Raw genomic sequence first — 16,795 nt, forward strand, 5'->3', positions numbered from 1 at the left:
TACCTTGCTATGTATTTGGCTAAATGTACTCACCAGAACTCTCCATCGTCAGCCACGCGAAGGCACATGTCACGATCTTCTGAGCTGACTGATTGCCACAAAAGGGACCTGGAAGACAGTTTCACTTTGCAGTAAGCAAAGACAAAACCATTTTAGTCAGACAAATTAGATCAGAGGACTTTCAAATTATATCTAACTGGAAAACAGCTAACAAGCACCAAAAAATAAATAAAAATTAATATAACCATAACTTTACACGCAGTTTCTATTTCCACATGTGAAATTGTGGAAACATTTCCCGTTTTAGGATTGTTAAGAATACAAAGATTTGTCTTTAATTCATAAAATATAAAAACAATTAAAGATAAATAAGTTTGCTAGTTTATTACTTTAAAGGGGACCTATTATGGCATCTAATACCTATTTTAAATAGGCCTTGAATGTCTTAAAAACAATTTTTGCTAAATAAATTAGAAATTCAGCCTGTAAACCATGTCTTTATCATCCCAGTCTCTAACCTCATTGGCCGGGTTTCCCAGATCCAACCTCTCTTAAGGATTTAAGAAGGTTCCAAAGAAGGTTTGAACTAAGAGACAACCCTAAGATACGGATGTTTCCCAGATGACTTCTTAACACCGTTCTTTAGTTTCGCTCTTTCAGAAGCTCTTTGGAGCAGCTGTCCGGTTCTGAAACCAAATCAATCGATGCCAGGCAAATCGATCACCGATCACTATCAGCGCATTTTCACATGCAGCACTGCTGCCTAACGCACTAATTCCCTGCTGCCTGTGCGTTATAATTAAAAATTAAGATGATAAATATAATTCAATGACCCTTTTTCATCCAAACGGTGCGTTACTCCGTTATTTCTGGCTACAGTGAGGCTTTTTTTCCCCACACGCAGAAACCGGGAGGAAACGGGGTGGGCGTGTGTGTGCGTTCAAAAACATGAGCCAAGAGAAGGCGAGTTTCGCAAATCGCAACGTGGAATTACAGCAATCCCTGGTTTTTCGCAGGGGTTATGTTCCAAAAAGAACCTGTGATAAGTGAAATTCTTTTTACAATTATAGAGGGCTTCTAATTGCGGAGATCATCCCCGCCACGCTGCATCCCGACTCTGCAGCGTCTTTTTATCCTAAAGCCCGCGGTGCAAGTGGGTCTTTTCAAGAGAAGAAAATAGTTATGGGTCGTTGTCTTCGCTCTTTTTTCTTCTGGGCAAAAAGATTCTTTAATATAAACCGACACCATTGATTATATTTGAGACTGTAATGAACGATTCATCAAAAGCCGTTCTTCAGCTGCTGCTTCCCTGTCATCACATACCTGTGCGCTTGGGCAGGAGGATCGGTGTGACGGCTGCCTGACAGCCCGGTCCGACAGCATGTCCAGGGGACGCACGAATGCGTTCATAAAAACAGTTCTGCTTCGCGCACGGTGACGCGGTTGATTTGCAGCGAGAATATGGTGTATAGCAGCCAAATTATCAAATAAATGATATTCATGATGATCGTTTTATTTGTGCCTAATGCATAAAGCATATACAGGAACTAGGGTTGCCACCTTTCAGAAATAGAAATAAGGGACGCCCTGATTTCAGCAGTGCAGGAGCCAAAAAAAAAGCCCAAAAACTTCTAAACTGAATAAAAATGTGTTTATTTTATATGAAAAAACAAAATGCTTTGATTTAAAGTTTAAAGTGCTTTAATAGCATTGAACTTGCATGACTGTACAGACAGACAACCATACTAGCAACTGAAATATCCTCCTATGCTACGTATGTCAATATCAGCCCAGATGTAATATAGCCTACAGGTGAAGATTATGGTGTAAAAGTTAATTTATTTCAATAATTCAACTAGAATATGGTGTAAAAGTTAACTTATTTCAATAATTCAACTAGAATATGGTGTAAAAGTTAATTTATTTCAATAATTCAACTAGAATATGGTGTAAAAGTTAAGGAAAATACAGTACAAATCGTGTCCCGTATTAGTTCAATACGGGACGCAACATTTTTTTCTCAAATAAAAGGACAATTCCGTATTTTACGGGACGGGTGGCAACCCTAACAGGAACACACTTGTTATTCCTTATTTTTCTTTTTTTCCCCCCTTTGCTGTCACCAATAAATGCTAAACAATATAAATCTAAAGTATAAAATAGATCAAAATTTGTGCGGGGTGCATTGTTTTAATATCTCATTGCTTGGTGTGATATTGATTTGCCTGACGCGGCTGGATCTGTGAGTCTTTGTTCACTAAGATGGTTGTAAAGACTGGGTCAGCAGCATCTTTCATTTCCTTCTTAATGAAAGAGATACTTAAGCTAAGAGCGACTCTGGGAAACGCGATTTTCTTTCACAGGCTCCTTAAGAAGGTTTGAAAGAAGTCTTTCGCTGTTAAGAACTACTTAACTGATCTGGGAAACCCGGCCATTATCTATGCGGGATTCTGAGTGGGCGGGGCTATGATAATGAGGCATGTGCTGATTGGCTGCCTGAATGACGCGATACACCGCTACGAAAAATTGCTGGAAGCTCCAGCCGGCGGGGTTAGTTATGGGCGTGGTTTCACACATCGGAGGCCAACCTATGTAAATCGCTCCCGTCGTTACGTAACGACAGGCGCAGAATCTGAACGGCTAGTAGATCCACATCACACTGGACGGCTCATCCGGGCGGCTGTACAGACACTGCAGAATTTGGTTGCTTTCCTCCTTCTCTGAGTTGGCAGGCTGAGGGGAGACCACTTTATATATGTTAAAGCAAGAGAAAACGTGTTTTTCATAATAGGTCTATTTTAAATTAAAAAGTTTTAAAATGTATTATATTGTATATTCAATACAATTGCCTTTTAACTGCAGAAAGATTTTTCTCCATTCTTCTTGACAGAAGAGAGTGGCAGCCTAGTGGTTGCAAAAGCGGGCTGGAGTCTGGAGGATCCAGGTTCCAGTCCCCAGATTGCAACCATGGTGAACCACCCTGGGCCCCTGGGCAAGGCCCTAGTCTAATTAGAGATGGGTTAAATGCATAGAAAACAAATCTACCTTTGGGTATCAATAAAGTTACAAAAAAATAAATAAATGGTGGAACTGAGTCATATTTTGGGCTTTCTTACTCAAACACGTCTTTTCAGTCCTGCCCACAATTTTTCTGAGGTCACAACTTTATGATGGCCTCTCCAGTGCTTGTAATTTCAGGGTATGCTTTGTGTCATTGTCCATTTGGAAAAAGAACCTGTGGACCCCACAGCATGATGCTACCACCCCCATACTCCATGGTTGGGATGGCGTTCTGAGGGGTAATCACGTACCCCTTTTTCCTCTAAAACAAACAATGAGTATTTGGACAAAAAACGTTCACTTTTAGTGTCATCAGATTACAGGACATGTCTTCAAAATAAATGCATATCTTTGTCCCCATGTGCAGTGCAAACTGTAATCTGGCGTTTATCTGGTGGTTTTGGAGCAGTAACTTTCTTTTCTCTGTGTGGCCTTTCAGCCGATGTTGGTGCCAAAAACATTTTACTTTAAAAGGTCTTTAAAGCGGCACTATGTAACTTTTCCACCTTAATATCATATTTCCAGAGTCATTGTGATGGTACATCAACTTCCAACGGTTTAATGACACCTCTGTCATGGTCTGGGGGGGTCTGTATCACCTTCACTGGCACTATGTAACTTTGAGGAGCATGGTAGGAACCCTGCCACACTAAAAAACTACACATTTTTACAGCTTTGACTGCTTTACTGCATACGTCACTTCCCCCTCCTTCCCGATTCGTAGTTGAGAAGAAAATGGGCGGGGCGTGGAGCGCAGCTCCGCAGAAGCTGGTAACCCGTTGCTGTGTTGTGGCTGCAGCAGCTCCACACAACAGACGTGGGGAAAAGATCGCTAATGGTTTAACTTTTCACCGCTTTCCTGCTTGGAGGCAGAACCACGGAGGCCGGCCAAGTATCTGATAACAAAGTAAAAGAGTAAAAGAGTCGTCGGCTTGGTTGGATCGCGGCTGTAACGAGTCCGACCAAACATAACGTTCCTCAGTAAACAAACAAACACTCACAGACCGGGGTCGGATCAAAACACGGGTTTATTTAACCACAAACAAACACTCACAGACCGGGGTCGGATCATTCTAACGGGTTTTATTCCCCACTTCTCCAGCTAAACGCAGTTGCTGGCAAGCTCTCTGCGGTGCGATTAATTTTGTTGAGGAAAAAATATTAACTATTTGATTTGTAGCTGCAGAGGAAAAAAATTATCTCACGAGGAAAACAAAAATATTGCTCACGCCTCGGAGCCTCTTCAGCATAATATAGCAGTCAAAAAAAAAGAAAAGAAAAGTAAGAGTAATACAAAACATGTACTGTATGTTGTACTATTATACTAATTTATTGAAACACATGGCAAGTCAAACATTTACCAAAGCAGCTGCCAAACACTCCTAAACAAGGTAGTAAGACGTGGGTTGTGCAGAACTGCGGCAGTAAATCCCTTATAAAGAGTGGCGCTCCGACGAGGACCTCCATTCTTTAGTAGGGATTTCATATGGATCCAGACCGTTAATAATCATTATTTTCTCCATATACCGCTCCCTGGCTTCCTTGTTTAAGGTATCCCGGTAAATTACAGTTCCTTTCCAGCAGTTTAACATCTTTTTTTTTGCGTTCCGTCTGTTCACTTGGTGAAACAGAAAAGCGTCCCGTCTTCCCTCAAAACAAATGCACGCGACGGGACAGGAGTTTTCCGGCAGTACGCACTGGTGCTCATGGGAAACGTAGTGTTCTTTCTGGTAAAGCACTACCGCTTTTGTCCAAAAGATGCCGCCAAACTCAGAAAAGTTGAAAGTTACGTTGTGCTGCTTAAATTATTTTTATTGGGTTCATTTTCATATTTCACACCTAAATCGTTTAATCTCAGGGGTGCAGAAGCTGTCTCCTTCCTCTCTGTGGTGTGTGTGTGTTTATAATGTATGCAAGGTTGCAAATGTATAACAAAGTTCTTACATTACTTGCAAATAAACTATGAAAATCATCTTTTAATTTAGATGCATTTCTACATGAATCAGAGACAGAGTTGGATCTGTTCTCACCGATCACTCCAGTCTCCGTTCCACTCTCCTTTTCCCCAGGGGTTCCACAAACGCACCAGGTTTATGAGTCTTCCTCGGCTCATCATCTGACCAGCAATCACATCACAGAAATCACCATTAACAGAGTCCATAAATGTAAAACGAGAGTCAGTTTCTGTTACTGTATATTTGTTATTAACCTCATTGTCAAAGCGTATGCTCTCAGATCTAGGATTACCTGCTCACCTGTTTGATGCCTGTCACAGTGTAGGCATGACCCTGGACCAGGCCATTTGGTAATAAGGTCATAGAAGAAGACGACCTCTCCTACAAGCAAAACATTCATACACAGTGTTTGTTTATGTCAACATCCAATGAATGTCAGTCACTACATGTACCACCAGATGATAGGCTTTTGTTTGGGAAAAAAAAGATTTATTGTACTTAAAAAAAAGAAAAAGAAATTAACTAAATTAACCAGGTAATTTAGGTAATTTGAAAAGTATTTTGATTATGGAAGAAAAAAAATTGCAAAAGTAATCAGATTTAGTGAAAACTTGAGATGAGTTGGATTTACAGAAGCCCTGTAAATTAAAAAAGCTAATTTCACACGCACACAAAAAGTAATGGATGCTTCAATATCTTACGTACGCTTTGATGTGTACCACAGCCCATCAGGGCACTGGATTTAGCAGCTCTGCACATCAAGTCCAGCAGCTCCTGGGGAGGCTCAGACAGCTGTATACACATGTGGACACCACCAGTGAAGTCCATCATTGCCTCTATTGGAGTTCCAGCACTCATGTCCGTGTAGGAACCGCAAACTCTGACATAATGGATGTGATACTTTGTTTTGTCACAATACTTGTGGTAATTTTTACAGATGCAAACAGAGTGGGTGTAAAGCTCATACATATGAGGAGCGGTGCACTCACTTGGCGTAGGCTTTCTCCAGCAGAGCAGGCCAGAACTCGGTTTGTCTTTTGGATTGAACGAAGATCAGTCTGCCGTTGATTGTTGGCAGCTTATCATCAATAACAACATCCATCCATCTGCCAAATCTCCAGAACTGAAGATTTGAAAAAGATAGCATCAAAGATTAAAACAATAATTATAGCTGCAAGCAGTGATGAACGGGCCCTCGCACCCTTGTGCACGTTCAGGCGTGCTGCCGTGTGATTGTATGACTTGCATGTAGATTCTTCAGGCCTGGACATTTAGCGGATGACACCAGTCACGACTCTCTATATCAAACCATTCAAAAGTTATGGCAGTCGGAACTATCAGATATCGACCAAACAGATGAAGAGGCGGGGCTAATTTGCACCAATTATGTTCAAGGACTCAAAACCGTATCCGATGACACCACCCATGAGTCTTTATGTCAAACCATTCAAAAGTTATTGCAGAAAATAGGAACTATCACATATCGACCAATCAGAAGAAGGGACGGGGCTAATTTGCACCAATTAAGGTGAAAGAGTCAAAACCGAGTCAGATGACACCACCCGCAACTCTGTATGTCAAACAATTCAAAAGTTATGGCAGAAAGTAGAAACTATCAAATATGGACCAACCAGATGGGGGGGGGGTGCGCTTTTTGGCTTCTGTCGTTGCCACGGTAACGCTTTTGACTGAGAAAAGTAATGTACATCATCAAAGGATCGAGACGCACATTTTGATATCTAACACACCTGGGTGCATGTTACGGTCAATAGGAACTCAAAAAAAGTTACAAATTTTAAAGATATACTGAGTGTGTATAAGAGGAAAATAGATATTTAGAATTTTTAAACAGTCAAAATCTAAAAGTGATGACTACAAAAAAGGTGCCAAGAGTATATAAAAGGGACGTGCAAAGTCATATCTGAATGTGCTTTAAGAGTTTATTCGTTGTTGGCTCTGCCGTAGTTGAGTTTGTTATCTATTATCCTCATGTTGCTGATGAATACCTGTACCTGAGAACTGGAATTCCTTCAGATGCCAACAATGGTGTGTATTTCCATGTAATTCATTGCAATAAAACCATCAACACATACCCTTAGTGTACCTCAAACACTTTTACCTGATCTGACCTGCTGCTGCAAGTTATAAAACCACTTCTGTTTCTTTAACTCAAGCTGCTGCTGCTGTCATGCAAGGGGTTTGTGCACAACAAAGTATTTGGCACCCCCTTCCAGCAGGTGTGTGTGTGTGTGTGTGTGTGTGTGTGTGTGTGTGTGCGTGCGTGCGTGCGTGCGTGCGTGCGTGCGTGCGTGCGTGCGTGCGTGCGTGCGTGCGTGCGTGCGTGCGTGCGTGCGTGCGTGCGTGCGTGCGTGCTAGCGTGCGTGCGTGCGTGTGTGCCTAGGTTAAAACAGCCAGTGTGGATGGGACAATAAAAGGAAAATCTGAACTACAATATACATTTATAAATTACATTAAAATTAATTTAAATGAATTAAATTAAATATATAAATTATAAAAAAACGGTAATGAAAATACATAATTCCCCTTGAGGGATTAGGAAAGCATTGAATTTCAGGAGCAATGATCTAGTATTGTAGCATTAGCTGACGTGAAGGTGGGAGATTGTGGGCTGGTGTTGGGACATCTGGCCATAAGGTTTTATTGTGTGAAAGAATAAACAAACTATGGGACCGCCCTTGTGAGGAAAACACATACAAATTCTAGTGTTTGGTTTCATACCATGTTATTTTATTTATCTATTTAGTCACTTTGCAAACACTTTTGTCCAAAGCGATTCACTGTAAAAGCACAAAAACAAGAAATGAAAGGGGGAGAGAGGAGCTCTTAGAGGAAGCTCCCGACACTGTAATGTTTGTTGGAAGGTTGTTGCACTATAGAAGGATAAGGTAGGGAAACATTTTGGACTGGAGTGGCTGTAGAGTCCGTTTTGTCAGACGATGCTCGTGTGCTGAAACGTGACGGACGTGTAGTGCCATGGGTTTCTACCAGATCTACCAGGGGGAGCAGTTCCAGCTGGCACTCTAGGTTAGCAGAAGTGGCTAAAGGGAACCAGTGGAGCTTGATGAGTGACACACACACACACACACACACACACACACACACACACACACACACACACACACACACACACACACACACACACACACACACACACACACACACACACACACACACACACACACACACACACACACACACACACACACACACACACACAAACACAGCACATCTAAGGACTCAGTCCATCATCTATTGACCTTCAGCGTCTGCGTCGGACAACTCTCCTGCGTCTGCGGGCGACGCGGGTCCTACGGACTCTCCGGCGCCTGCGGACGGGGCGAGAGCTCTGTCTGCGTCTGCGTGGCATTGTCAAAAGATATGATGAGAACTAGTAAGAAGGAGTTCTATTTATAAACTCTGTTACAAGCATGTTGATGGAATGGAATGGTTAATGGAATTGATGACATCATATATTCTTCAATGGAATTGATGACATCATAACTTGATGACATCATATCTTCTTCAATGGAATTGATGACATCATAACCTGATGACATCATATCTTCTTCAATGGAATTGATGACATCATAACTTGATGACATCATATCTTCTTCAATGGAATTGATGACATCATATTATTTGGGGTTTTTAGGGCCCGAGCACTTACAGTGCGAAGGCCCTTTTGTATCTGTAGGAATTTTTCTCGTTCTCGTTTTTTTTTTTTTCCTTCTTCCGGCGAAATTATGGCCTTTTTGCCCCTCTAAACGTGCCCAAAAGTCACCAAATTTTGCACCCAAGCCAGGCCTGGTTTGCATTAATGGGCGTGGCCTAATGGCTCAACAGCGCCCCGTGGAAAACTTTGTGCCTCAAGCCCCACAATACGGTTTGACATACATGCACGAAAATCGGTACACACCTGTATCATGTCGCAACGTAAAGAAAAGTCTCTTGGCACCATGGCCGTAACCGAACAGGAAGTCGGCCATTTTGAATTAATCTTGTAATTTTGCCGCAATTTATGCCATTTCTTCAGTCGCTTCTTCGCCCGAACCGTAACGTGCACCCAGGTGTGTTATACATCAAAATGTGCGTCTCCATCTTGCGACTACGCGCATTACTTCTCTCAGTCAAAAGCGTTACCGTGGTGACGATAGACGCCAAAAAGCGCGCCCCCCCTTCATCTGATTGGTCCATATTTGATAGTTCCTACTTTCTGCCATAACTTTTGATTGGTTTGACATAAAGAGTCGTGGGTGGTGTCATAAGACTTAGTTTTGAGTCCTTGACCTTCATTGGCATGAATTAGCTCCGCCCCTTCTTCTAATTGGTCGATATGTGATAGTTCCTATTTTCTGCCATAACTTTTGATTGGTTTGATATAGAGAGTCATGGGTGGTGTCATCGGACTTAGTTTTAAGTCCTTGACCTTTATTGGTGAAAATTGCACGCGCGAGGGCCCGTTCATCACTGCTTGCAACTTTAATTTGGTTTAGTTTTTACTTCATAAAAGTGATGATGTCATAGAAAAAAAAGAAAGCAGACTTTTAATTACTTTAAATTACAAAATAGTGAATAAGAGAATGATGACTGTAATAAAACACATCTTACATGGTTACACCTGATAAGTTTGGAACCGGGGTAGCACCAACTCTTTGCCAGTCCGTTACTTCGATGGGCAAGGTGCCATTAAAGTAAGATTAAATAAAGATATGGGTAAATTAAACAGTATGTATGGGCTTCTTTTCAGGTTCAGGTTCGTCTGGCAAAGTGAAAGACTGGAAAGATGGAAAGCCCTCGATCATGTCTTCTAAATTCAGTGGCAGCCTTCAGGGTTCACTTGGTCATCAAAGGTAAAAATAAAATATCGAAATACGCGGTCACCGAGCAGTGAGATTTTATAAATCATATTTTTGCATTCTTTGACAACCCCTGTATCAAAGTATTAGGTTTTTGATAACAAGTTTGTCCATCTAAAGTCAATATCTACTTGTTAAGACACTTCTAATATCCGCAATCAATATGCCAATATGCAGATTTGGGGCCTCAAACCCTGTTGAGAAAACTTTCGTTGTTTGGCTTATACGCTCACGCACGCACGCACGCACGCACGCACGCACGCACGCACGCACGCACGCACGCACGCACCCACGGGACAAAGTGTAGATTTTAATGTCAATATTGTGATGGCAGGTGGGAAAACCAAGAGCTCAGTTTTGGCAATATTAAAACTATTTTAAAACATTTAGAAACAATGACAAGTTGTGTGATTAGTATTTACCCTGAAATGAAACAGCCCGCAGTAGTTCTCATCAAACTCCTGGTCAACAGGAACAACCTGCCTGAAGATGTGATTCTGGAAAGTCAGAGCTCCGATAGATGCAAGAAACCAGCAGTTTCCTGAAAAAACAAATACTACTACTACTACTGATAATAATAAAATAACAATAATAACATTAAAAAAAGAAGAAGATGTCAAAGATGCTCTATGGACAAACAATTTTCCCACCGAGAAATCCTTGACCAAAATCGAACCTGGAGACCCCATCAACGACAAACGATGGATTAGGAGCAATATTCTGGGAAAAAAAGCAGATTGGTCATTGAAAATGTGTAACTTTTATGATTTTACTTAAGATACTAGTTCATATAAATTCTGGTTCATATTCAAGGCATTCCCACTGTATGTTTGTCTGTAAATATCTGCTCAGCTCACCTATCAGAGCTGATGGGCGCAAAATCCACACCGTCTTTTCTAAGGAGTTTTACGTGATCTGTGGTTAGTAAGAGTTTGCCAAAATAAACTCAATACACTTATTAACTGGTCTAACTGGTCTAATCTTGTGTATTTCTTTCCCTTTCTGTTTGTCGCTGATACTAATCTTCAACTTCAACTTCATTTTATTGTCCCCCAGAGGGGAAATTCGCTTTACAGGGGGGGGGGGGGGGGTAAAACCAAGAAAGATAAGACATTATAGGCATAAAAACACAAAGCACATTCACACAGCTAGGACACAGCACACAAAGTACACACAAAATACCCTGAGGATGTAGTGTGGAGAGTGGGGAGTGGAGTTCACAGCTGTTCATTTGTTGAGTTTTAAATTAAAGGAGCTTGAGGCCGGATTGTGGCAAGTTTTATGAAAAAAATCTGTATACATTTTAAGTTTTCTAGTAAAGCTGCATGCACGTTCTCCCCATTCTCCCGTGCCGGCTTCACTGTTGGCTGCAGTACCCCCAACAGCCGTCGTGGTGAAGGGTGGCGCTAGAGAGTCTAATTTCTTAAAAGGAGCCTCAAGCTCCTTTAAGTTGGGTGATGGCGTGAGTTATAAAATAATTTTTCAGTCTGTTTGATTTGGTCCTGGGCAATCTGAATCTCCTGCCAGAGGGTAAAAGTTCAAACTCGGCATGGAGAGGATGGTCAGGACACTGTAGGATGTCCTGAGCCTTGGATGTTACCCTCCTGCCAAAGACAGTAGGCAAGTCAGGGAGGGCAACACCAATAGTTTTGCTGGCAACTTTGACAATGTGTTCCAGCCCATTTTTATCTCCTAGTGAGAGGCTACCAAACCCAGAGATAATGGCAAATGTCAGGACAGATTCAATCACAGAGTGCTAGAACATGGTCATTAATTTGTTGCACACTCCAAATCGGTTAAGCACCCGGAGAAAGTGCAAGCGCTGTTGTGATTTTTTATACACAACATCTGTGTTCTCATTAAAAGACAACTTGTTGTCGATGACCACACCCAAGTACTTAAAAGTTGTGACTCGCTCCACACTCTCCCCCTTAATTACTGTTAAGGGTTGTGGGTTTGGGTTCCTCCTAAAATCTATGCACATGTCCTTGGTCTTTCTCACATTTAAGTTTAAAAAGGAATCATCACACCAGTGGATAAAATCGTCCACTGGTCCAGGAAGTGTGCCCTCCCCCTGCAGCAGACTCCAATCTAATCTGAATCTAAACCCTAATCTGCTTTTTTTGGCCATCTATCAGTGATACTAAAACATTATTGCTCCGTTCATATTATTATTCTCAATCAACGTTAGAAAGTCTTTAAACACTGAATTCAACCAGAACTACCTGTTTTATCAGATCTTTTTAATAAGGTGCATGGTTTATCCGTTTTCCTCTCTCCTGCACACCAGAAGCCTTTTTTTTATTAGTTTGCACACAATAAAAGTAACACTTACAATCAAAATAGTAAAACAAATGTGACAGGAGAGGTCAAAAAGCCAACAGGCTTATGCAGCGGATCTCCCCTCAATTTAGGAAGTAAAACAGTAACATAGTTAGTCAGTTGTTTTTTGGTCTCGAACTGGGTTTGTAGAATCTTGTAAAATTCTTATGCGTTTGCTGATGGACATGTTTAATATTTCTAATCCCATGTGAGTCATTCATCCATGATCTATACCTGATTATTCCCATTTAGGGTAGCAGATTCTGGTGATCTTCATCCCAGCTCTCTTTGGGTTACACCCTGGACAGGTTGCTAGTCCATCACAGGGCCACGTCCAGACAAACAGCCACACACACACTCACACTCACCCCCAAAGACACTTTAGATTCACTAATAAACCTGACATTCGTGTTTTCAGACTAGGCAGAGAGAAAACTTACAAACGCCACACAGAAAGACTGATCTGAGACAATTTCCTTAAGAAACATTGCATGCTTGAAGTGCGTACCGCCGGTCTCAGCCACTCCAGTCGACCCAGGTCGGAGGGGGTCAGTATTCCATGGCCAATGGAGCTCCTGTCAGGTGGGAACATTTCGTCCACAAATTTGATTCTGTTAGTGACACAGTATGCCTTCAGCTGTTGGACGTCTTGATCGTAGAGCCTGTTGGGGTTTGTGGTGCTCCCATAACCCTCTTCTTTGTTACGAGCCTCCTTAATGTTTAGACACACGCCGGGTGGGGGCATTGCTGCAGTTTTTGGGCTGTGATAAATGAAAAAGTAAAGGTAAACACTCTGAGGCATGAGGTTCGTGGGGTAATTTTGCTATGTGTCACTTTCACATTACATATGCAGTGATAAAATAACAAGGATTTGGGGAACAAGGAAGTACTAATCAGAGAAACTGTAACTGAGGACGATGATCGTCTCAAATTATGTCAGCTGTCCTTATGAAATGTTCGCTGCTGATCCCGTAGAAGACACACAAACTGTTGATCTGGGGTCTCTTCAAGTGAGAACTACATGCTAACATCGGCTCACTGAGTCTCAGAAAGAGAGTGGGAAGAAGAAGAGCTTTCATACGGCGGTTTATTGCCTTGTCGGCCACTGAAACTACTTTCACAATAAAAAAATGTATTCACACAGCATGGTCCAGTAGATTCTTTTTCTGTATCATACATGCATTATATGGATTAATCCATCAGGCATGACGTGAACTTCAGTGCCTTGCTAAATTAAAAAACAAAAACAAAAGAAAAAAAACTTTCAGTTGGCAGAGAACTGCTTAACTCTGCAGGCTGACTTAAGAAACCTATATAATGGCTCAAAATGAGGAGAGAAATCTTACCGAACTACCGAGGAAGAAAATGGAGGATAAGTCAACCAGTAGGTGAAGAGCTTTCTTTGCAATGTTCACGCAAACATCCTATGAACAAGCGTCAATTGCAGTTACCTGTAGGTTAATCCTCCTACTTCCTACTGTTGTTGCTTGCACAAAGAGGCGATGGTTTCATTTCGTTTTCATTTGTCACTCATGGATATTTATGGTTGTACTGGGATATTTTACTGCATTTTTTTATGACTTTTTCTTCTCTCCACGACAGAAGCTGTGAATTATTAATCAAGGTAAGCTAAGGACACTACGGTAACTGACTGCAGTATGAAACCATCTGGCTGTGCATCAAGTTGAACTAAAAGAAGAACAATGCACCTACTGTATGACGCTGTATTCGGTGGACGTTTGAATGAGATAAAGCAACCTGATTAACTCCAGTTTAGCACTCGATGACCCCTGCATGGATCAAAAACAAATGTATGAAAGTATATTATTACGTCCCTCATCCTTTGCATTCCCGTATCTCCCTGTCTTTTATCTGCCTGGACAACCATCCCAGTCAGCACTTGGAGGAAACTGCGAGTTGTTTTACGGCACCATGTCACACATCAAGAAATGTGAAGATAACTCACAGCGCTAATGAAACCTATACTAGTAGTATGGACTGATTTTGCCAAAACGTAGCCAGAATGCAGAATGTGAACGGCTGCACTATCTGTAGTGTGCTAAAGATGCTATGCTACTTCTGGAAAAAGCAGCCTTGAACAGTGAGCCTCACAGATTGTATCCCATAATGAATCGGAAAATGGCAAAATATTGATTGAACCTCAAATATCCTGAGCACAAAAAATGAAGATGACAAGACAAATCATTCAAACTTTCCAACCCAGGGTCACAGGGGTCTGTCGGAGCCTATTCCAGCTCTGTTTGGGTGAAAGTCAGGGGTACAACCTGGACAGGTGGCCAGTCCATCACAGGGCCATGCAGGGCCGGTTTTTGCTATGGGCAATATGGGCGACTGCCCAGGGCGCAATCTGGGTGGGCGCTCTCAAAAAAAAGAAAAAAAAAGAAATCGCTCTGACAATTCCATCTCAAATCTATTCAATGGGCTGTTATTGTCACATCAACTTGCTGTGTGTGTGTGTGTGTGTGTGTGTGTGTGTGTGTGTGTGTGTGTGTGTGTGTGTGTGTGTGTGTGTGTGTGTGTGTGTGTGTGTGTGTGTGTGTGTGTGTGTGTTTAGAGAGCAGCCTTCTCCTCTCGCCCCCCTAGAAGAACTTCCCTGACCTCCCATCAAAGTCCATGACTCTGCTTGAGCTGCTTACTTTCATCCATGAGAAAGAGCTTGCAGAAATCTACCCCAATCTGTGGACTGCACTCAGAATTGGTCTGACCCTACCAGTGACAGTAGCGGAAGCAGAAAGAGTTTTTCCAAGCTGAAGCTTATTAAAACATACTCTAGGTCCACTATGTCACAGGAGCGTCTCTCTAGACTTGCCATCATCAGCATCAATCATACAGTACAATACAATACATGCACAACGGATTTCGTATGATGAAGAAGGCTAGAAAAGTCAAGTTCTAGATTGCACTTTACCACTTTACACCTGCTGTGAAAAGGTGAAAGAGCCAGGTTAAAAAGAGTGCTACAGTCTGAGCACTCAATTCAGATTATGTGAATAATTATATATTTTTTTAATTTATTCATTTTATTTTATTCATTAGTTATACATTTGAATGTGTGAAGAATTAGTGTAATTTACACAGGGGCTGTGCATTGATGTGATGTGATGTGTTTAGTTTTTTTCTTAGCTGCGCGGGGGTGGGGGGGCGGGGGATGGACAGTCTGCCCAGGGCGCAAAAGTAGCCAGGACCAGGACCGCCTCTGGGGCCATGCATAAAGACTAATGGCGCTTTTCTACTAGTACCTACTCAGCCCCGGCTCGGGACGGCTCGGGACGGCTCGTCACGCCTCAATCACTGAAAAACTTGACCGTGTTCACCTGTTGGCTTGCAGGGGCGGACAGCGAAACTTCAGCTGACTGTGGACTCACAAACCTTTCAAATGAACCATTACTTACTCCTCTTTTTTTTTGTCATTATTCCAAATCAAGAGCAGCCCACATCAAACACACGATAATGACTACGAAAAGATGGTTGGAAATATTGGCTGTATTCAAGTAAAATGACAGAAACCATAACAAGAACAATAGCAGCAAAAAATGTCATTGGGATTACTTAACAGCGACTTGTTGAATGATCTCAGACAATCAAAAATGAGCAGATACACCATTTACGAAAGCCTGCTTCATCTTGTTATCTCGTCATGCCACAAGTCTGTTACTGGCTAGAGAGTCTAATTTCTTAAAAGGAGCCTCAAGCTCCTTTAAGTTGGGTGATGGCGTGAGTTATAAAATAATTTTTCAGTCTGTTTGATTTGGTCCTGGGCAATCTGAATCTCCTGCCAGAGGGTAAAAGTTCAAACTCGGCATGGAGAGGATGGTCAGGACACTGTAGGATGTCCTGAGCCTTGGATGTTACCCTCCTGCCAAAGACAGTAGGCAAGTCAGGGAGGGCAACACCAATAGTTTTGCTGGCAACTTTGACAATGTGTTCCAGCCCATTTTTATCTCCTAGTGAGAGGCTACCAAACCCAGAGATAATGGCAAATGTCAGGACAGATTCAATCACAGAGTGCTAGAACATGGTCATTAATTTGTTGCACACTCCAAATCGGTTAAGCACCCGGAGAAAGTGCAAGCGCTGTTGTGATTTTTTATACACAACATCTGTGTTCTCATTAAAAGACAACTTGTTGTCGATGACCACACCCAAGTACTTAAAAGTTGTGACTCGCTCCACACTCTCCCCCTTAATTACTGTTAAGGGTTGTGGGTTTGGGTTCCTCCTAAAATCTATGCACATGTCCTTGGTCTTTCTCACATTTAAGTTTAAAAAGGAATCATCACACCAGTGGATAAAATCGTCCACTGGTCCAGGAAGTGTGCCCTCCCCCTGCAGCAGACTCCAATCTAATCTGAATCTAAACCCTAATCTGCTTTTTTTGGCCATCTATCAGTGATACTAAAACATTATTGCTCCGTTCATATTATTATTCTCAATCAACGTTAGAAAGTCTTTAAACACTGAATTCAACCAGAACTACCTGTTTTATCAGATCTTTTTAATAAGGTGCATGGTTTATCCGTTTTCCTCTCTCCTGCACACCAGAAGCCTTTTTTTTATTAG

General features: G+C 41.9%; 1 protein-coding gene across 1 annotated transcript in view; it reads right to left on the reverse strand.

Moving 5' to 3' along the window:
* The window catches only part of LOC133461906 (calpain-1 catalytic subunit-like), a 30,074-nt gene that overhangs the window by 11,761 nt on the left and 1,518 nt on the right, over positions 1–16,795 (reverse strand). The window contains exons 3-10 of the mRNA XM_061742915.1: positions 12,723–12,975; positions 10,543–10,612; positions 10,315–10,433; positions 6,005–6,138; positions 5,721–5,895; positions 5,316–5,396; positions 5,091–5,176; positions 34–108 (exon numbers count right to left, since the gene is read on the reverse strand). Of these exons, the coding sequence (XP_061598899.1) occupies positions 34–108; positions 5,091–5,176; positions 5,316–5,396; positions 5,721–5,895; positions 6,005–6,138; positions 10,315–10,433; positions 10,543–10,612; positions 12,723–12,959 (977 nt within the window). The 5' untranslated portion in view covers positions 12,960–12,975. The remainder of the gene's footprint in view (positions 1–33; positions 109–5,090; positions 5,177–5,315; positions 5,397–5,720; positions 5,896–6,004; positions 6,139–10,314; positions 10,434–10,542; positions 10,613–12,722; positions 12,976–16,795) is intronic.

The sequence above is a fragment of the Cololabis saira genome, chromosome 16, assembly GCF_033807715.1.
Source record: "Cololabis saira isolate AMF1-May2022 chromosome 16, fColSai1.1, whole genome shotgun sequence".
Lineage (NCBI taxonomy): Eukaryota > Metazoa > Chordata > Actinopteri > Beloniformes > Belonidae > Cololabis > Cololabis saira.